Below are 23,019 nucleotides of genomic sequence, written 5' to 3'. Positions count from 1 at the left end.
AGTGTTTGCATCTAGTGTGTCACAATTAATTATTTTATAATTAATCAATCGCTCCTAATTCAATTATTTTATATATTGCAACATTAAGTATAGTCATACTCGAGTGAATTGGCAATTTTTTTTATTAACGATAAAACAGCATTATTTCTAATAAATTTCGTTTGGCTTTATGTCATTTGTAATTAAAACAAATAAACATCTAATTCTGAACTGATACAAATAACTATAATTTTTCAGTTTTTTTTTTAACATAGGTATTACAAATGTAAACTGACATACACATGTACATACAAAATCTGCAAAATTATTAAATGGCATAGTATGTTATTTGATATTATTCGTTAATACCTAATCGTCATCATCAAAATCAAAACTTTAATATCCAACATATTTATATGACATTTCGGTTGGCTGTTCTCCTTTGTGCTAACTCAATTATTAAATATCATTATATATTGTGCTGTTCAATTATTAATTGAATTAGCACAAATCGTGTTAAGTCGTTTTCTTATTCTACTAACACCACACACATTGATCCCGTTGCGGTTCGGTCGAGGTGATTTCAATGTTTATAAAGCCCATTAAAATGCTTTAACTTTTCCGTAAAATAATGTTTGTCCCAAAAATGCTATAAAAGTGATATCACGTCACTTAGTAAAATAAATAAAGTAAATGTTTTTTTTTTAAATATTTAATTGTTTTATTCATTACTGTATTTTATCGTATTTATTTTCTACAATGTGCTACCAACCGTGGGAATTAAGATCTTATGTTGTCCGTTGTGTCTGTAAATTTTTTTTTAAATTAATTTAATTAAATATACATTTTATTTTATGTTCTACTGTATTAAGAACGATGTTACAAAAACCCTATTGTATTTATCCGTACATCGGAGTTCGTTCTCAACACTTATAGACTTAAAAAATACAATAATAAAAATATTTTTTGAAAAAGACTCGCTCATCCATCACACTGGAACACAGCAATCTATACTCTATTCCAACCACAAGATGAAAACAACCAAATCAACAACATTTGACAGCAAATTGACGAGATATCATTGGTCGAGAGCTTGATTAATCTATGATATTCATTATGATTTGCAGAAAAATGGCGTTTTGAACTTCGACGAAACTGTTATCGGAATTTTGGAGGTAAAACTAAAGTGGAAATAAGTGGTTAAGTGTAAAATTTTTGTTTTATAAATAAAGATATGTTAATCATAAACTGTTAGTAGTGCACAATATAGCTGAGTTATAAGCAAATCGCATGATATACGTAAATCTAAGGTTTTATCTTTTTCCGACTTCCATTGGAATAGGATATAAGTATAGCTGTTTGGCAGCGGCCTAAGTGATAAGTTGACGGTATGTTGTACCCAGGCGGGCGAGGACAAAAACAGTAAAATATATAAGTAAATACACCACTAAACCTAATCTCAATTATCAAATGAATTGTTGTATAATGGTTATCAGGAAATTGTTGGTAAGCTTCTTTTCAAGGAATTAGTATTGGAAACAAAAAAAATACTCCTGAATATATTTTAAACACCTTTATTTAGGAATCGTTTAAACATGAAATACTGAAAGGCATATTTAAATAATCGAATCGTCGCCTCTAACAAAATTGCTTTCAGGGCCGGATTTAGAGGTCTATATGCTCTGGGGCAACAAAGGACTGGCGGAATCTTAAAAAAATATTTATCCAAAAATATTGAACATTCATTTTTGATCACCCCACTAAACTAATTTTACTTTAACAATATTTTTTGTTTTTAATAAAAAAAAAAACTTACCAAACATAATATTATGTTGATACAGGAAATATACTACTACTATTACTATGTAGTTATTTCACTTCGTCTACATATATATTATTGAACATTATTAGTTTGACCTCATTGTATCTATTTAACGGAAACTTTCAATATGGCTCTTATAATCTTCAAGGCGTTTGAAAATTGGCACACGTTCTATTGACCGATGTCAATACAATATTTTTCCTAGTTTCCAGCTAGGAGCGTCAGGATGGCAAAATAAAAAAGATTATAGGTTAGTTATTCACCGTCTTCTTGGTGTCGGTAATTGTTATTCTTTCGCGTGTAGCCCCGGATACCTTCCCCTTAATCCAGCCCTGCTTGCTACGGGTATACTTGTATGGTCTCTAATTCATTTGACTAGTTACATCCAAAAATACATTAAATATCGCCTCTCATCTTATTTATTACTCTAGAGAGACTTTAGACATTTATTTTGACGTGCCTATTACAAAATATAAATTAGTGATAATAGTTAAAAAAAATACAATATTTCTTAAAAAATAATCCTAATTATGAACTATGCATTAATGTGGAATGCTCTTTGACCGTTTACTATCTCTGCTTCCTATTATTTTCTGTGTCCATTTCCGACACTTGCCTCTTTTGAAATAAACGCAAGGTCATTATAACAGTACCCAAACCAAGAGCTAAGGCCATAACAGCTAATATTAAGGCAGGGGTAGAAATATTCCTTCCATGAGATTCGTCAAAGAAATCAGCTATTAGCGCCACTGGTCTCAGTATTTTGACCACTGGTTCACATCCCGATTCTCTTACATATTTAGCCCAAGTTCTATTAGCATACGTCCATTCTCTGGGCTTTACAAATGGACGTCGTCCCGGTACAGTCTTATTAGTAATAATAGTCATATTCCTGAGTTGCGCTTCATTGTAGTGACAGTATAAATATTTCTTTTTCTTGTTTCCTTTAACAACAATGTCCTTTTCGGCGCTCTTGGCTCCTATAAGAACGTCTAAATCGCCCTTTATCATATTCGCCCAATCCCACATTTCAGCAATCTTACAATCACAAATGAATGGGTTACCGATGAGGTTTATTGAGTGAAGCTTAGGATTGTTCACGAATAATTGCGGATCAATAGTTGTTAAATTATTGTTGCTCAAATTTATTTTTTCCAAATGTCGTAGTGTCTCCAAAAACAATAAGCTTTCATCCTCTGCCTTTATTTGATTGCTGGCTAAATTGAGTTCGGTTAAATTCTCAGTATTCTTAAAAGCATCTGGGTTAAGAGATGTGATGTTGCAGTTGCTTAAATCTAAGACAGTGACCTGTGACAGCTGTTTCGGGAACAACGGTCCGGTGGGTGGTATTACAAGTGGATTACCACCAAGTTTTATTTCTCTTAAATCAGTATACGTTAAGTTCTTGAAGAAAGCATTTGCGTTTATAGGGCGTTTCAAGCCGCAAAATTCTAATTCTAACGCTGTTAACTGTGTCAAATTTCCGAACAGACCGGCTTCTAAAGATAGGAGGTCATTACCAGAAAGCACTAATTTCTTTAATGACGTCATATGTGCAAAAGTTTCTGGTCCTATGTAAGATAAATTACTATAGCCCATATTAAGATATTCAATTTTTTCTAAAGGAGCCAAAAGTCTCGTAAATACATTCACAAGAGGATTATGCGAGATATCCAGTTCGAGAAGATTTTCAAAAACATTGAAATTATCTGGTAAATTGCTAAGGCCGCAGTTACTTAAGAAAAGTTTTTCCAGTTTTGGCAGGGGTGCTAAAGCTTCTTGTAAATCCGGTGCAAAGAGTGGGTTACCAGATAAGTAAAGACTTTTCATTCTAGTTGCATTGGCAAATGCGTCACCTGATATTGGTCCTTTAATTTTACAGTTTGATAAATCTAGTACTTCTAAATGATTAACACTATTGCCCAATGTTACTGCGACATCTAAGTCTCGTAATTCATTCTCAGCTAAAATAAGGGTAACGAGGTTGGTACAATTTGAAAATGTGTCCTCAGAAAGGGAAGTTAAGCCAGATTTTCTCAAATTAAGATATTCGAGCCTCGTTAATGTGCCTAACACTTCTGGCCAGTTGATATTTGACAGGTCGTTTCCTGCCATCTCTAAATTCTTCAAATTGATCAAGGAAGAGAATAGATTTCCAGTAATAATATTGAGCTTACAGTCATTTATCTTTAATGTTTCAAGACTGGTTAAAACATTGAAGACATCACCTTCTAATGATATAAGGGGATTATTAGACAGGTCGAGTGTGGTCAGAGATGTGATATTGTCGAAGAATTGGGAGTTTATAATCGATAGATTGCAATTACTTATATCCAAATATTGGAGTGTGCTAGACATCAGGAATGGTCCTTCAATCATATTTAGGGGGTTGTCTTGAAGTTCCACGTTGAGTAGTCCATGTGAATCCCTGCAACCAATAAAAAGGGGAATATGAATACCATATCAAGATGCAGGCTCTCATTTTCCTGTGTTAGTTAGGTTATTATTTCCAAACATTACTCTTCAGTATCTTATAATACGTGGCAATAATTTCTGTTACATACAGATTGAAAATATATTAATAAACATTCACAATCTTTCAGTAAAATGCATCCGATGGATACTGTGTAGCAAAGTATAAAAGCTTTCAAATTGATTTGTTTGTGTAGTTTTTACGATTTTTTTAATTCTCTTAGAAAGTTGTTGCAAAAACGGGTGAAAATGATTCCTTAGGAGAGCTTCCACTGCGCGCGCTGCATAAACGATTAAAGTTTCACAAAAGTCATGTATTACATATTCGGTCTGGAAGAGTAGCTAGTTCTTTCTAAGTTTGTGCACTTACTTTTGACTAAGATCATTTATTTTTACTAATTTGAACATTACGGAAATGATTTTTGAATACCCATTTATTAATAATTTCAAGTTAAAGTCAAAATTACTTCATTCAAGGAGACTTTTACAAAGACTTTTGAATCGTCATTTTATAGAATTGTATTAAAAGTACTATCGGTTCGGAATGTAGATTTTACCGAGAAGAACCGGCAAGAAACTCATTAGTTATTCTTTTCTTTTCTGTACAAATATAAAATATCCTGCCAGAAAGAAAGCAAATATTAGCTGGACGTTTTTTTAGCATCTATATAATCTTGTGTTGAATAATATGACTTATTAGTTTTTTTAACAAATGATTTGAATTTATGAATCGGCTAAGTTAAAAATATCCGCGGTTTCATACATAACATACATAAAATTCTGGTAAATATATAATGAAGCAACTCTAAGGATTTTCCTACTTTGAAAAACACACCCCAAAGATCTTTAAAGTTCCAAAGGGTGATGATTTACTTCATAGGCATAATTTTGTGTTATTTTCATTAGTTTGTAGAATTAGCATTAACTTTAAGTCTATCGAACGAAACGTTAAAATTTTCAAGATTTCTCCAATTCAAACCAAATTATGATCATATTTTTATAAGTTATAACCGTAATGGACTTTATAGAATTACATTTTTTAACCTATGTATAGTTAAACATAGTTTTGTATCGACAATGCTGTTTAGTAGGTACGTGTGCCAGATCAATTTGACTGCGCATAATCCGAGGAGTAATTGAATTTGCATTCTTTACGGGACTATTATCTAATATTGGCGTTTACAAGCCGCAATTGTCGCTTCTTGTCGGCGTAACAAGTTCAAAGCAATTTATTCAATTTCGTCGTCATTGTAAGAACCGTCAGAGTTAAATGCTAATAAAGCTCCGTGGGAAAACAAATTTGCTCTCAATGGAGTCGCTATGGTTACGAGTAAAATAGATTTTGGCTATTAGCGTATGCAATCCCACCACAAACGCAATAATAATGCATTAGTCAATGTAATAGATATCATTGTATAATAATTACTATTCAGTTATTCTTATTAGCCTTGTTTAAATTTATTTTCTAATCAGTAACTAAACAAAGACAAGAATATTTCGACTTACAATTTTACAACTTTTTAGTAGTATGATATATACCAATCATAAAAGCATTAAAAATTATTAAGTAAATTTATTATTTTTATTATTTTTTACAACGGAAACCTGAAATCAAAGTCAAAGACAAAAATCTTTATTCAATATAGAAGTGTTTACACTTACTTAGTGACAGTCAAAAATCTACCACCGGTTCGGAATTTAACACCTCGGACCTGAGAAGAACCGGCAAAAGAAACTCAGCGGGATATATTTTTTTTTTCATTTTGCATGTACAATAATAATTATATTTTAGTTATTTGAGAACTGAAATATTGAGTAACAACAAGCCAATTTCCCGAAAACCCGGGGCGAGCCGCCCCTGATCTGACGTTGTAATAAATTAATAAAACAACTTAACGAAGTACTTCTAAAAGCTGAACAAATTACGATTGATTTTCTTAATTTCGTTTCGAAATGATTGTTTGTGAATGTATTAACAGCAAATTAAACTTACAAAAATGCCTCTGGATCCACGTAGCTGATATTGTTACCAGAAAGGTCAATGTCTATCAAATAGTCGAGCCCTTTGAACGCGTCTCTATCGACTCTCGTCAATCTATTGTTAGCTATTTGCAATCTCCTCATCTTTATGTCGTTTGGAAAACGCTGGAGACTGGTTATGTTGTTGCCGTTTAGATCTAAGATGTATACGCTCAAGCTCAGCTCATCGTAAGGTATACTAGTCAAGTTGCTCTCGGAACAGTCGGTAACCCAATTGATCCTAAAGTAGTGGCAATCGCATTCGTCAGGGCATTCCAGCTCGAAGCTGTCGCCGTTGTATCCATAACTGAATGGTAAGGCTAACAGGTAGATGAGGTAAACCGTCGTACGCGCCATTTTCAATGATGTCTCGTGATTTCAATTTACCGTCGCGCCCATATTAGTTGAAACTGAAAAAGAAACAAAAACATATTCATGATAACAGCTAAATATTTACAACAGTTATTTTTAAAGAAAAATATTGACATTAAATCAAATTAAAATTGTGTATTTAGAATATTTTAAAGCAATATTTGGATAAGTGATCTTAGTGACCGGTTGGTGAAGATCACTTACCCAAATATTACTATAGACATTGGAAATGTAATAAATATTAACTTCTCCTTAATCTTAATCATATACAATTATATTAATATATCCTTTATGAACATCAAGAAAAACTAACGCCAAAAACACAGTAATTTTCATCAATAGTTTGATTGTTGATATATTATATTATATTGTTCTGTTTCGTGATTATTTCTAAGACGAGAAATACACGTAAACAAAATCACAGTCGTGCGCGTTGATCTGAAAAGTAAACACCATATACTTACTATGGTATGTTTACAGTTTCAGAAGGTAGTGAAGGCAAATCACGTCACTGTTTGTTATTATTGTATGGGCTACAGTCTGTACTAGAAACGATAAAAAGGACAAGTTAGTAAGTTTTGTGAAAATTCCTAAACAGTTCAAAGTTAAAACTGATAAATTTAAAGGTTTATTTTTTAAGGTTTTATATTATCATTTCAAAAATAGTCATTACAAAAGTTATCATTATATTTGTAACAGAAAAATAATTTTATGTTTTAGTCATATTTACAGTTATATCTACTAAGCTTAAATGTTCGTTACTCGCTAGTGATTTAGTAAATTAATGATATATAAATACGAACTATTTGCCCTATTTTTACGTCACGAAAGGGGAATAGTCTGTCACACTCCGAAAGTTTAGGAATTATTAAAACGCGACACTGTAAGTACGAAAGTTATTCTAGAATAGAAAGTAATATTGGAGTTCATTTTATTTTTTAGTTTATATTATTCCAAAACGTATGACTGCAGGACCCACCTCGCTCATATATCACAATACAAAATACTAATACGAAGACGTAGAATAAAAACGACCACAATAACATTAAGCGTTATCCAACAAAATGGCGGGACAATCGCAGTAATGGCCGTCATCCTGCTGACCGGCACGGACTGTTTCCCGCCAGAATTTTCCAGAAGCGCCATTTACTGTGATTAGGTCACGCATTCATTATAACGATCTTGCTACCGTTGTAATCTAAAATCTTTAGGAATAATAATAAAATGTATATATTACGTTCAATGAATTTTTATTGTGCATTACTATTACATTATTTAGATCGATAGAACATTATCATCCTGCAAACTTCCCACAGCTTGGCGAAATGTCTCTCCTATACAGAAAGATTTTGAGCTTATTTCACCACGTTGCTACGGTGCTTTAGTTGATACACTGTGTCATGATTTTTCTGACACATGCAAGGTTTCTCGGGAACAATATAAGCAGGTGAAAAGGAAGCGTTCAATATGTCACGTGTTCTACCTACTCCGCTATGTTGGTAGATTAGTAGAGTTGACGACGACAAAAAATATGTACGATACGATAAAAAATACGTAAACCGTGTACAAAAATATGTTCTTTCTGTTTACCTAACCTACTTTGTACAATATCATGTTTATTTCACTCTAAATAATTGGATATCGCATGCCACACACTTGTTTATTCAATAAATTGATTACATCGTCCTAGCTTGGAAAAGGCTCTTGTTAGGTAAACATTAAAATATATACAAAAATGGTACTTTATACCACAGGTGGTACAAAATCCAGGTATACTACACCACTACAAGTAATATATATGAATATATTGGGCATTGACTGCAGTATTCTGCTGTGTCCGTCTGATCTACTCTAATCTATCTCTTAAACTACATTTCGGTTTAACCAATCAATAGTGATGAATATAGATTCATTGAGAGGAAAGGTTAAAATTGACGACCAGGTTTGGATTGATCATAGGAATGAGCTTTTTTCGTCAACTTGAACAAGGGGTGATTTTATTGTTGCTTTTTTTACGCTGTAGAATTTAGGTCAATTGGATTTTTTACTAACCATGCTCGTTGACTGTTTAGTTAAGGAACGAGAAAGTAAAAAAATAGGAGATTGAAATTCGTTTTTTGATGTTATTTGTTATATACCTATATCGATCATTAAAATCCTATCAAATGAGTTGTTTATTTTTTGTAATAAAAATTTTATTACACGCTCTACAAAAATACAATTAAACATAATAATTACGATAATTGAATGAAAATTTTATTTCAAACTGTAACGATTACATTACAAAATAAATCTATAAAAATCAGATGAAGAGAAGATTTCACAAGTAGACGATTTACACATCGAGGTTTGTCAATTTGTTTAACAAAGAACTTGAGACCTTCAAATATATTAATTGTAAATGTACAATAAAACGTTGACTAGACTATAATTTGTAGATAAATAAAAAATACATTAAGGTGACCACCATTTGTCACAATGTAAGTATCATATATATGTATTTAAATAGATTTAATATGACTTCGTGTCGTTTCTACTTCAATAGGTACGCTTCTTCATTTCTTTCATATTGGAGTTTGTTTGTTTTTTATTAGCTTTATTGAAAAGTTGTCCATTTATTGAAAAGGGTTAAACTGTATAATTTAAGGGATGTAAGGGGACGCAAACTACACCTTAGCGTCCCAAGCCAACCTCACCTGCCCGTGGTGCATCCTGCCGACCAGCAAACGAGGTTCTGGCGACCGACTGATGGCGGTATAACAATAAAAAATAAAAATAGGCGTAGCTAAATACCACAGGCCGGTGACGTGCAGCAGCGTCACCGGTGCGAGAAGTTGCGTCCTGCGATCGCCAACCCGCCTGCCCAGCGTGGCGATTATGGGCAATACCTCCAAATGGTCAAAACACGGAAGCCACGGCCCCCAGTTCCCGGCGGTCCCGCTATGCCTCGTCATGGTGGCGACGATGGTAACGACGGGACGGGGGTGCTAAGAATCACCGGGCTACGGGAGGCCAGCACAACCGACTGACCCTGGAGACGTACAACGGACGCACGCTACGGCTTGACTCGCATCTAGCGCAACTCGAGGTGGAACTTGGGAAAATTAGGTGGCACATATTAGGGTTATGTGAAGTCCGTAGAGAGGGAGAGGACACCGTAACCCTCGAATCGGGCCACCTAATGTACTTCCGAGAGGGAGACCAACAATCCCAAGGTGGCGTTGGGTTTCTGGTTAATAAGTCCCTAGCTGACAACGTTGTGGAAATCTCCAGTGTATCGAACACACAAGTCGAAGTCTACACTCCGACCAACACTGCTCCAAACCATTGCGGGATATGAAACGTTCCAATCAAACCTGGAGAATCGATTCGCTGCCGTGAAGACCACAACAGATGTAAACCAGAACCTCGAAAATGTACTTAGAATTCTCAGGGAAGAAGGCACGAGATTTTGTAGCAAGCAGCGTAAGGGCAGAAAGTCCAAACTTTCGGAAGAGACTTTAGGGCTAATGAAGAAACGACGTGAAAACCCACCTGTCACTTCGTCAGAGAAACGGCAACTAAACCCAGAGATCAGCAAGCGCGTACGACACGACCTCCGGTGCTCCAATACTCTTACGATTGAAAGAGCCATCGAGCAGAGTCGGGGGTCTAAGGTGTTCGTACAATCTCTTGGAAAGAGCCACCTGACGAAGTTGACCACAGCAAGTGGAGAAGTCGTTTCTTCCAAGCCGGCAGTTCTTTCGGAAGTAGAGGACTTCTACGGCCGGTTATAGACATCGCATGCATCTCGACCCGATCCCGAAAATGAGGATCCTAGAGCTACATTAACACGCCATTTCACCGAAGACCTGCCAGAAGTCAGTATTGGCGAAATCGAGATTGCTCTTAAACAGCTTAAAAATGGAAAAGCCCCTGGAGAGGACGGCGTTACAACAGAGCTATTGAAAGCAGGGGTAAACCCGTACTGAGGGAGCTCCAGAAGCTTTATCACTCTGTCCTCTTCGAAGGGAGAACTCCGGAGGCGTGGAGTAGGAGTGTGGTCGTCCTGTTCTTCAAAAAGGGAGACAAGACCCTGCTGAAGAACTATCGACCCATATCCCTAATGAGCCACGTCTATAAGCTGTTTTCAATAGTGATCACGAACCGTCTTGCGCGAAGATTCGACGAATTCCAACCCTCAGAACAGGCCGGGTTTCGGAGCGGATACTGCGTGCTATGGAAAAGGCTATGCTCGGTATCTCTGAGGGATCGCATCAGAAATGAGGTGATCCGTCAGAGAACCAAAGTCATCGACATAGCCCACCGGATTAGTAAGCTGAAGTGGCAGTGGGCCGGCAATATTTGTCGTAGAACCGATAACCGTTGGGGAAAACGTGTTCTAGAGTGGAGACCGGATGTCCTCAGGCACGGTGGAGTGACGATTTGCGCAAGACGGCTGGCAGGAGCTGGATGCGAGTTGCCGAAGAAAGACCACAGTGGTGTGCGTTTGGAGAGGCCTATGTTCAGCAGTGGACGAATGCGGGCTGATTATAATGATGATGAAACTGTGTAACACACGCTTTGACCCACGGCGGCGGAGCCATAGTGCAATAACGTGAGTGGAACCCCGCATCGTGCAGCGAGCGATGTATTGCAAAATTTTAATCATTTATGGTCCTCGTTAATTTTTCTACTATACTATACTAATGGACAGCTTGTCATAGATTATCATCAGCGTCCATAGACATTGGTAATGCAAAGAAGGCAATTTAACCGTCAATTCGCCGGTAAATTACACAATTAAAGTTATTTCAGTTGTACCTGCAATTACACTGGCTTACTCATCTTTGTAAGCGGAACTCGCCAATGAAATAAAACGGTATTTATGTTTCCCGACGGAAAAAATATAAAAAAAAAGATACATTTTACCTCAAAATTTAAAGGAAATTATATTACTGAATAATAGCTTAACTTAATGTATACTGTAATTAGGTACACTATATTTACAGATAAGCTTCAAAAATGAACTTCAGTTCTAGTTAGGCAATCCGCTAGTGAGGTTCCGTAGCAATATTCATACTGAAATGACCTTATTATAAACAAAAGAGGAAGGAAAACAATGATCGTAACGATTAACTGCCAACATGATTCAATCGCTGAATCATAAAAGTTTTATATTGCTCCACGTCACATGAATCGATTCAGAAAATGATGTTGTAGGTATTGTTTTTTCGAAATATGAGAGTAATAGAATCAAATTATTGTCAGAGCCCGGGTGCAAGTACCTTATATTTATAATTAAACAATTTAATTGATTTTGAACTAAAGTATGTTAATACGTATAATAACGCCTATTTAGAATATAAGTATAAGTCGTCTATGAAACGTCAGAAATACCTTTAACTGAATATTTTAGCATGTTCGTGCTATCTCAGTAGCTACAGACATATTAAAAATATATTTAGTCCCTCAATGCATCTCTTTCGGCTCGAGCATGCATAGCTTCCAGATAAATCCGCTACTAAATTGAATTTATATAATTACTAATCAATCACATTCATGCAGGCTAAGGTTCCGTAAACAAACGTTGGGAGTCCACATAGTCGAATGGATATATCTAATTCATATTCATTCATTCGGATAACGTATTCCTGGAGCAATTTTATATTCACTACCCCGCAACGTAACAGCATAGTAAGCTTTTACTGTAGGTACCTTTAGCCATGTTTTATCTTATAATTACCATTTAAAACCTCACTAAAGTTTAAATATTTTCGACTACTTTGGTTCATCCAAAGGTTATTAAAAAATATATATTAATTATATACGAACATAACGTTATAATTGTCATGACCAACTAATATTGACACACAACAAGAAGATAAACTAAATTTGCAATCCAAAAATGTTGATTGAGAATTTGACAACGTAATGAATCAGAATTGCCCACAAAGTTTTTTGTAAGGAATTCAGAAAAAAATATAATGAAAATGATAAATTAATTATATATGTACGTCGGAGGGTTATTCATGACGTTAATTAATGTGTCTAATAAATACGATGTATTCGGCCGTGACGTTGTAGGAAATCGAGATGATCATCAAAATTCTATATTCCATTACAATTAAATAATTAACACCGACTGAACAATTATACAAAAAATATATTTATTGAATATACATCATAAATGTTTATTAACGAGAAAGGCATTAGTAACACATAAACAAATTATATTCTAGACAAAAATCTCATAAATATAATCAGACTTAAAAAAAAAATTACAGATTCCACTGGTTAAAGATAGAAATCAATATGGCAAAAACAATATTCAATTTGAGGGAGCCCGGGTGTACTTTTTACCTCGCAGTAGGGTATTAAAGATTCTTCAAGTATATCTACCAATTTACAAAAACCTATTAAGACCATTATCACTACATAGTATAAAATAAAGTTGCTTCTCGCTGCTGCCTGTTCACTCTTTTTGCGCTTACATTGCAAACACTGGCTGAACCCTACGAGATAGATCAAAATAATGTACTACTGTATTGTAAAAATTAAAAAGGACTACAACAAAGTCCGCGATGGTATATGTCTATCTCTCAGGGATAACCCACAATAACCATTTTTATCTTTTTCTTTTTTACTGGCGTATTTACGAAACTATTTTAAGCAATGCAGCATTAATCTTTATCCAATTAAGCCTAAATACATTAGCTTATTTACATTAACCTTAAATACATTGTGTATTTAATATATGGAGATCAATATGGCCCTGAACTAACTGAAAAACTGTGAACGTTGTATATAAAAAATCTGTAGTATGTTTAGTATTATCATTGCACCCTTGCGGAGCCGGGGCGACCCGCTTGTAATTAATAAATAATAAGCAAAAAAGTTTGTTTAACATATTAATCAGTCAAGTTTTCTCTTGCTTATTTGGTTCCCCTATATTATACACTAAAAACGAAAACTAAAATATTAGAGTTATTAGTGCTGTAATGCCCCAAAACTATCATAATTTAAATATAAATTGATAGAATACTAGCAAACCCGGAAGACGAAAGTTGTCTTGTGTCGGGACACATTCTATAATCTTGACAGTTTATCGTAATTGAATTGATCGATAATCGTTGTTGTTTAGTCGTTATGCTATTCTACTAACACAACAATCCAGATGCAGTTCGAAGTTTGATCGATATAATCGGACTTGTCTTGTAATATAATAAATAAATGCAATTTCCCATTCGTTACGATTAAGCCGAGGTTTATTTTTGTAAATAATTGTCGAATTTGGATCAGCAACGTATCATAACCTTTGTAAGTTAATGAAATTGACCCCATGTCCCTGTACAAATAGTGATGGCTATTGGTTAAACGGTATAGAATTATATTCTGTATATATGTCGCGCCAGTAAATAATATTAAAACCTTAAGAAAATATTTATATGTACTCTATCGGTTGTCGGTCAAATGATATCGAGGTCTATGAATAAAAAGTTAAACCAACATCCATAATATTATACCTAATAAATAAAACATATGTTGTTAATGTTAATCAAATAAAAAATAAATATATAAGTATATTTGAAATGTTCCTTCCGATTTGGTAGTAAACACTCCTGTTAAGCAACAAAACCATTAGTTGAGATTGAATTATCCGCGCTTGGTATATATAGTTTTACATTTACACATAGGTATTATGAATTACCTTTGTAAGGCTGGTTCCAACATGTACACAATATTTATGGTGACAACTGACAAGCCGCTTTACACGTAGCGCTCACCTTGTCATGTTACAGTTCTGCTTTAATCGCAGTAGAGGTCAAAAGATTATAATTTATTTAAGATCACGCATCGCACTTGAGGTGAAAGATTTTAATGTTTGTTAAGTTTCGGCTTTGTTTTGTAAATAATTTATTTTAATTGAATACAATTATCTTTTGATAATATAAAATATATTTAGTATCGCGAACTAATTAACTTCAAAGTAATAATATAATCGTGTTGGTGTAATCCGTCTCAAAGCTCAAACAATTCGAAAAAATACTTTACTTGATGGTAGCCGGTAGGGCTTTGCGTTAGCCTATCTGAGTAGGTACCACCCACTCATCGTATTTATACTGATACACAGCAATGCTTAGTATTGAAGGATGAGTTTGTAGTAACACTTACTACAGACATAAGATACGTTACATCTTAATACCCCAGAGTAGAGTAGAGTGGTCCCTTGTGATATGATGAATAATTAATATTCCTTGTTTCCAATGTGGGCAGGGGTGAACACTTACCATCAAGCGAGTCCGCCAAGCTAATTGAAATAAAAATAATTATACAAATGCGCGTTATGTATCGTCTGAATTTGTTTAATTTATAACAATCTGGCTACGAATCAATACCATGCGTATCAACGTCATGCCGATATATTAGGATTTTATTAAAAAAATATCATTTCATTTAAATAGACACTGAAATATTTAACTTGTTATCCTATAAAAAGCAAATATACAATATGTATGTATATAAAATCCAAATCGTCCTTCTTCCGTATTTATAAAATTATCGTTATAAATAAAACTACTTGCTTATTTGTGTACTTACTTAGTCTTTATAAATTTGAACACAGGTGGCAATTGCATCTATACTAAATAAAATCCGAACATGTGATTAAAAAAACTTAGATCAATAAATTAGTACACCTGTCACACTACTAGAAAACGTTTATTGTTAAGAGACAGGCGTTAATCATTTAATCCTGCGCAGTTAGAAAAATAATTAATACAATTAAAGTTGACTTGTTATTATACATGTATCCGATTGAAATGTTTTCTTGGTCGCCTCTGGCTTGAAATCGTATGATTGTTGCTATTGCGCACAATTCGTAGGATAAATAAAATTTATTAAAGACCGAGAATAGAAGAATAAATCCAAATGAATTCACAAGTACCTGAACTTACTAGAACCAAAAATAAATGAATTATTCACTTACCTATATGTTATTTGCGCAATGACGTGTAATACACTTGCTCGACGACTCTGGACTGAAGTTATGTATGATGCTTTAGTGATGTAACATTTGTTTATTATCGATAAAGGAGTTAGGTCTTAAACTATAAGCTTACACTTGCTCGACGACTCTGGACTGAAGTTATGTATGATGCTTTAGTGATGTAACATTTGTTTATTATCGATAAAGAGTTAGGTCTTAAACTATAAGCTTGCATGTTTATATAACGGGGACAATGAAGAAGAAAAGTTAAGATAATAGTAGAATTGTATAGTTTCCATACACATTAATTTAGAACAAGAGCTCAAGCATAATCATTTTCGTCTTCTCTTGAACTATGAAATACCTCGACATCGACAAGGACAGGGCCCTCAATGCCTTGAATGAATGTATTTTTTTAGGACTAGGCTATAGGAATATATTTATTTATTCTTGCCTTTAAAAAGCTTTTTCTGAAAATAAATCAATACAGATGTGTTTGCTTTTTTATAATTTTGAACGCAACTTGTTAAATTGAACGCCTTTTAAAAACTTCAAAATACGGCTAACGTAAAATATAGTACATAACTCAAAAAGGCGCCGAGTTTTAAAATGTATGAGTTTAATTAATGGGCGTAAAGTAAATAATAATACACTCGTTTTACGAATAAAATATTATAATAAGCCTCATCATAGGTAAGCTACAAAAACTATTCAGAAAAGAGAGGCAAATTATTATGACGATTTACCTTAGTTTTGTGATAAAAGCTGTATCTCGTCGCAACGGTTCCCCGTTTTATTGGAGTGCGGTGGCGACGAAAATGTGAATTTCTGTACTTTTATTCAATTTATCTTCTTGGAAGCGTCCAGTTTTCAAAAATAATACATATCGGTGGGATGAAAGAGAAAGTTGATGTTGAAGTTGACACAGAAAAAAAAAATGTAAGAATATTGCGACTTGTGCATGACGGTACAGAGTACCATACCATAAAGACTAATAAAGGTGACCAGACATTCGGTGAGGTGGCTGAGGCCAACAGCAGCCCTAGTATGCCCTAAGGTTCTGTAAACTGGATATCAACATAATATAATTGTTTAAGCGCTATTCTCTTAATAATAGAAGTACATATCTTTAAATATTGAAACAAAATAACTTTATATTTTTACTTTTTATTGATTCTTCGGATATCATCTTAAAGCTGTAGTATAATCGTAAAACAATTATCATACAACTGTCATATAGGGTGTTGAATGGGATTTCTGTTAGGATGTTATATTTAACTTATTATAAATTGTAATATATACATTATACATGTCTAAATGAGTACATTCAAATCATTCTATCACTTGTTTATAAATTTTATGTTTTATGGAGTAAAATATTTTCGCAAATGGCAATGTTCTATAAGTCAAATACAAGGATGACGAATGTTTGTCAAATTGTCAGTGTCAACTTGGAAAAAAAACAAATCAGTTATTTTCATTAGTATTTCGCAACATACTTGAATCAAATTAGTTTTTATAACGATGTCTCAAAATGTGGCTAATTCGTCTACAGACGAAGAATCACTGAAAGAAATATTCGATCAGGCCATGAAGATATTTGATAAGATAGAAAATGGTAACGAAGCTACGAATAGCGACCCGGTGCAAGTAAGTAAATTTCTGGTTTTAGAAGAGATCCCACGATGTTATTCATATTACTAAACCATAAAACTAGCTTTGACTACTTTTATTATTATCAGGTAAGATAGATTATTTTCCTTACAAATGTTAATATAGCTGTTTAAAAAATTTTTCTTACGGTATCGAACCAGAATATTCAGAATAAAATTCAATAATCTTGTACTTTGTATTGTTTATACCTTAATTTACTCTTATTTAGTTTGAAAATATCATTACAAATGTATTTTTTTTATTAAGTCTGGTTAGTTTTGCTTACAGATCCTAAAGTAAATTTAAAATAATACGAAGGAGAATTACTCCATCCAGTAATTTATTATTATTTGCCAGTTGCTAGACTTTATGCATGTCTGCTTGTGTTCCTAATAGAGCTCATATAAATCTATTATACTGCAAAATATTCATACTTTTTATTCAGAGCAATAATATGTTGTTTAAATTGCAATAATTTACAAACTAAATCAAATATGAATAGATTTATGATGTATAAAAGTACCATTTCCACAAATTTCTTGTTATTCATTTCAGATGAGTATAAAATCAGCAATCAAAAAGTTTGAAAAAGCAACTAACTTAGTCTCCCTATCAGGGATGTTTAGTAAAAATGAAAGTCTAGAGGAGTTGCCTACGGAGACATTACAGTACCTACTGTTACCAGCCTTACTTGGCACTCTCAGTTTAAAATTATGCAGCCAATCTCGGAACGATGTTATTAATGTTGCAGATATATATTTTAAGTATGTTACTGTATACAAATATAGTTGCCTAACTTGCATTTTAAAATATTTTAGTGAGATCAGAAAAGCTTCATAAAATAATGCAAATAGAAAATCAAAAGTGGAAGGAATAAAAAAATAATTTCAATAAATACATTTACAGAGATTTTTTACAAAGGTGCAAAGATTATGGTGTAACAGACGTAGAGGTGCCACAGACTACAAACAATGAAATTTCTAACAGATCACAGACTGAACAAGCCAAGATTGCTAGCATGGTAACAATATTTTATTCTCGTATTGGCTTTATTATTTTTGTATATATTTTATTTTATTGAGGCATTATTATTTTTTCTTTATGTATTATAATTTCTTCACAAACATGCTGTCTATGCTGTTGTTATATCATATTATTTATAATTGTTACATCAAATTATGTTATTTTAATGTATGTAATTGCCAGGCAGCATCATAGTCTGAGTGTTTGGGTTGCAAATTATTGTATATTCTATGAAATCTTCCTAATTTTTTCTAAAATTTCTATGACCAATGTAAAATATTTTGGTCATTCACTTCTTTTCTTTGATTGTCAGATATGAATGTTCTTAAATTGGTTTTTCAATGAACTTGTTAGAGAGCTGTCTACTACCTCATCTAAAATAGACAATAAAATCATTGTGTTTTTTTTATTTTGGCTTGCTAATTTTATTCTCATTGTAATTTAAAATAATAATACATCATTAAATAATTGAAGGTTATGACAAGAGAGGCAAAAATAAAAAGGTATAAGGAGGTAAAGGAATTAAAAGAAAAACTAGTGACTCTATCCAAAGCCATGTCTTCCCCGAATGCTGATGATGACACAAAGAGGCAGTACTTCACTACATTACTGTTGAATTATGTCAACCAGGCCCTCGATGAAATAAGCAGTATCGAACAAGAGAGACCCATCTTAGAATACATGGCAAAACATGCAGGAGGTATATATATTATTCTATATTAGCATAATTTACTTGGTAGTAGGGCTTTGTGCAAACCGCCCTAGGCAGGTGCCAACCACTCATCAGATGTTCTGCCACCAAGCAGCAATACTTGGTATTATTATGTTCTTGTTTGAAGGGTCAGTGAAACATAACATCTTAGTTCTTAAAGGTTGATGGTGCATTGGTAATGCAAAATTTTTATTAGTGTTTTATTATAAATAAATTAATCAATCAAGGCTATTTAGATTATGTAAATATATGTTTTATTTATGAGATTTCAATACCCTATTGATAGGTACTCTAAAGTATCCCTTAAGTATTAATAACATATTAAGTATTGATTATACTTTGATATCATAATTTTGTCATAAATTCAGATGAAGAATATCAATTAAGGATTTTAATCAATTTGTTTGTTCTGAAAAATTCTAGAAGCGAAACCATCACATAGAGAACGGGCGCCTCCCTTGAAGCCGGTGATCATAACTCGTGACGCGGTCCAGAAGGCGGTGTTCGGTGCCGGGTACCCTTCCTTACCCACACTTACCATAGAGGAGTTCTATGATAAGAGAGTGCGGGATGGAGTGTGAGTAGCTTTATCATATCTGAAAGCAAATAAAAAAAAGTATATTCAATTGTTTTAAGTGTTGCTGGTATTTGAAAATCGAAATCGATTTTATTTATATTCTCATCTGTTGTAATGTTAAATTCGTTATATATTTTTTTTTATTTTATTTATAATACCTATTCAGTATACATCTGTTCACTAACGAGGACCTCAAAGTGAAATCACTATCGGATTGTATTAGTGTGAGTGACTGACGCACGTGCTTACAAGATGTCCTAATGTGCATGAGACGACTTAGAGTAAAGACGACAAAAATAAATACAAATCAAATTAAGTATATTTGTAAAGTTTAAAAAAAAAAAAATCGTGTTGCAGTACGCTTTCGGGAGTGAATAGATTTTTCCTATAATAATTGACTCCATGTTGAAAGGAGAAAGCTGTTGCTCTTAGATGTTTTTTCCGAGTCTGCGATAAAAAATTGTATTCCGCAGGGATACATTTTATATCCTTTTCTATTAGATAACACCACAAGTTTAAGACTTCGTAAAATCAATGCAACTTACTCAAGGCAAGGTGTTCGATGCTTAGGGCGGTCCCTCACTTGCAGCACGCAGTCGAGTCAGTTGTATCATTACAGGTTACGCACTGCAATGGTCGATTCTTCTCTCTTATTGATGTAATGTTACAAATTGTATCATTATTAGATTCTCAACCAACTCACGTACGTAATGCTCGTATCTGTACAATACAAGTATCTTTTACAATACAAGCGAATGTCCCCAGTGAGGATCCGCCTTTAGATAACAAATACCCGGAGATACTGCGACATAATACATTTATATTTATAAATTCTCACAAAAAACATGATTAGAAACAGTATTTTATTCTACACGAGATTATATAGATTAAAAAAAACTTAGGAGTATATATTTTTATTTCACGCAGGATATATACATTTAGTTGTATATTTTGATTTGTGTAATTTGATGAATGTTTTAAATTTAAGTAAATATTTTGAAATTACCTGTCAGTACTACCTACTTGTATAGTTTTGATATGATGAAATGTATTCTAGACATGTAATTAGTTAATTTAAAAAAGTGACTAGTACAATTATTTACTTGGTGGAAGCCCGTCTGGGTAGATAGGTGAGTGATTGGCGAAGTAGGGGATGGTCATATATATAATAGAAACAGCAATGTATATTAATGTAATATTTGCATGAGTTTTTATGTACATAAATAGACTATATTACTACTTTCATGTCTTACTTTAATTATAATTTGATTCTGAGTATGTTGATATCATGATATTGACTTTAAGAATGCTTAATTATGTATCTCGTTTTTAATTAATAATTTTTTTTTTTTTTATTCAACACAAGGTTTCCAAGTTCCGGTACCAACATACCGCACGCAACTATCCAGAATGCTGACGCAGATGCAGACGACGCCGAAGAAATTAGAAAAGTAATTATAATCTCACTTTCGTTCTCCATTAAAACCAAAAAAGCAATACAACGTATTTGGGTGGTATAAAGTCGTGCCACCATACCACCCGTTATGTAAATATTAAGAATTATTTGGTAAATTCTGAAGTCATATATTTTTACCACAGGAAAACTTGGTTGACGACGACGATGAAGAGGAGTTAGAGAGAAAACGTAACATGGACGAATATAAAGATGACCACCGCAGAGGATGGGGAAACAGATACAACAGAAGCTAATGCAAATTGATACAGACAATGAATGATACCACAGATACCACAGAGTTTAACAAGTCTCGGATTTGACAATATATAATCTGTCACATAAGCTTATTACTAATAAAATGTTGTTGTTTTGTTCGAGTTTTATTGGACTGTCAAATATATTATAAACATATAATTTGTTTTATTATTGTTGTGAGACAACGGCGGTGGGCGTCGCTTATTCTTTAAATATTTTTTGACATAAAATACTACTATAATATCATTATATGGTTGATTTATTCAGACAATGTTATAGGTTGTACGACAAATAATTCCCGCCCAAGACTAATTTTTAAATTGTATTAAGTGATGCTATTATTAATTTTAAAGTTTTGCAACTAAATAAGAAGTGAACTTAATAATTTCGTCCTGAACTATTTTAGCCACGGCGGCCAAACTGAAGCCAACCAAGTACGTACGACATATTATGGTGTACGAGTCTGCGCAAACACAGATGCACTCTATTCTCTAATTCTCAAAATCCGATGGAACAGCAAATTCGACACAATCAGAAAGAGTTCAGGCGCATGATAAACTTTTTTATGTATAAGGGAGTTTGCACATTTCTATCTTCCAAACTTCGGGCTGATACTAAGAATTTTTCGACTGAAAAACCTTTTATTGGTACTTTTTTAACTTTTTATTGGTACGAACTATGGTTTGACCCCAAGACCTCGAGATCTGCAGCCTTATCTCGCCACTAGATCAACGAGGCAGGACTTTTATCTATTAGGTATTTGATGAGGCGTCGGGATTGATTGAAATCTCGAAATAAAATTTTAGTTATGTTAAAAAAGTACCAAAAAGTTTTTCCATTGATTTATTTTTCCTTAGTTAGTCTTCAACATAAATATTCAAATATAAATAAAGGTTCTAAAATTTCTTACTGAAAAGATTTTGTATTTAAACCTTTACCAAATACGGTCTTTTCTAAGGTAAAATAGTAATCATATTCAAAATTGCATATTAATTATAATGAAATTATAACTTTTGGAATATCGGTTGTAAGAGAATGGGTATTGCTATAAAATAAATGCAAATGCGCGAGTGCTTTTTGGCACAACAGACTCGACCTAACTTATTGAATGGTTTGAGATGTTTTTTTTAATTTGATTCGCGGCGAAGGTTAAAGTAACATAACATTAAAATACTTTGTTACTTTAAACAAAGTAACATAAAATAAATCAGCCATAAATGACGTTTGTTTTCCAACTAACTATTGTTATGTAAGTCAAGAAATTACAGCGTTTCTATTATATTTGAGGTTTGAAAATATACTGAAATATCGTCTATAAATTTAATCATCAGCTAAAAAATATCTTATCATTCATTGCATAAAAAATCCACTTAAGAATGAAGCAATAATAAATGAAATGATGCCTAAAATTATATACTTTGATGCGTAAGAACATTGTTATGTTGTAATATTCGTACTTGACGAGCTTTCTCCCCCGCGGCGGTAATCGAAAGTGCTATCGATAGGACGTGTGTTATTACGCGTTTACGTCAAGTTCTACGCTAAAAATGTTTTTTTTTTATATATATATAATAAGAAAGAGTTTCAATAAGCTTCAAAGACCACTGATATAAAGAAAGTTCAAGTATAACTTGGTAATAATTAAATTTAATTACTTATTTAAACAGTCCACCAGGAATGAACCGTAACAAACTGCTTATATACATTTTAA

At 33.2% G+C, this 23,019-nt stretch overlaps 2 protein-coding genes across 2 annotated transcripts; one reads left to right on the top strand and one right to left on the bottom strand.

The window, feature by feature from the left end:
• Positions 1-1,535: 1,535 nt before the first annotated feature.
• On the bottom strand, positions 1,536-15,688 carry LOC113398189 (carboxypeptidase N subunit 2-like). Its single transcript, XM_026636799.2, has 3 exons — positions 15,633-15,688; positions 6,267-6,702; positions 1,536-4,229 (listed from the first exon to the last, which is right to left on the bottom strand). Exons 2-3 carry the CDS (start codon positions 6,647-6,649, stop codon positions 2,372-2,374), a joined length of 2,241 nt encoding a protein of 746 aa, XP_026492584.2. The 5' UTR covers positions 6,650-6,702; positions 15,633-15,688; the 3' UTR covers positions 1,536-2,371.
• Positions 15,689-17,069: 1,381 nt separating this feature from the next.
• On the top strand, positions 17,070-21,423 carry LOC113398192 (immunoglobulin-binding protein 1). Its single transcript, XM_026636806.2, has 7 exons — positions 17,070-17,282; positions 17,841-18,049; positions 18,192-18,306; positions 18,783-19,008; positions 19,444-19,597; positions 20,964-21,048; positions 21,197-21,423. The coding sequence occupies exons 1-7, from the start codon at positions 17,157-17,159 to the stop codon at positions 21,305-21,307; spliced, it is 1,026 nt and encodes a 341-aa protein (XP_026492591.2). The 5' UTR covers positions 17,070-17,156; the 3' UTR covers positions 21,308-21,423.
• The last annotated feature ends 1,596 nt before the right edge of the window (positions 21,424-23,019 follow it).

This window comes from Vanessa tameamea, chromosome 2 (assembly GCF_037043105.1).
Source record: "Vanessa tameamea isolate UH-Manoa-2023 chromosome 2, ilVanTame1 primary haplotype, whole genome shotgun sequence".
Taxonomy (NCBI): domain Eukaryota; kingdom Metazoa; phylum Arthropoda; class Insecta; order Lepidoptera; family Nymphalidae; genus Vanessa; species Vanessa tameamea.
Note: the sequence above shows the minus strand (reverse complement) of the source record. Positions and strands in the feature narration are given on the sequence as shown.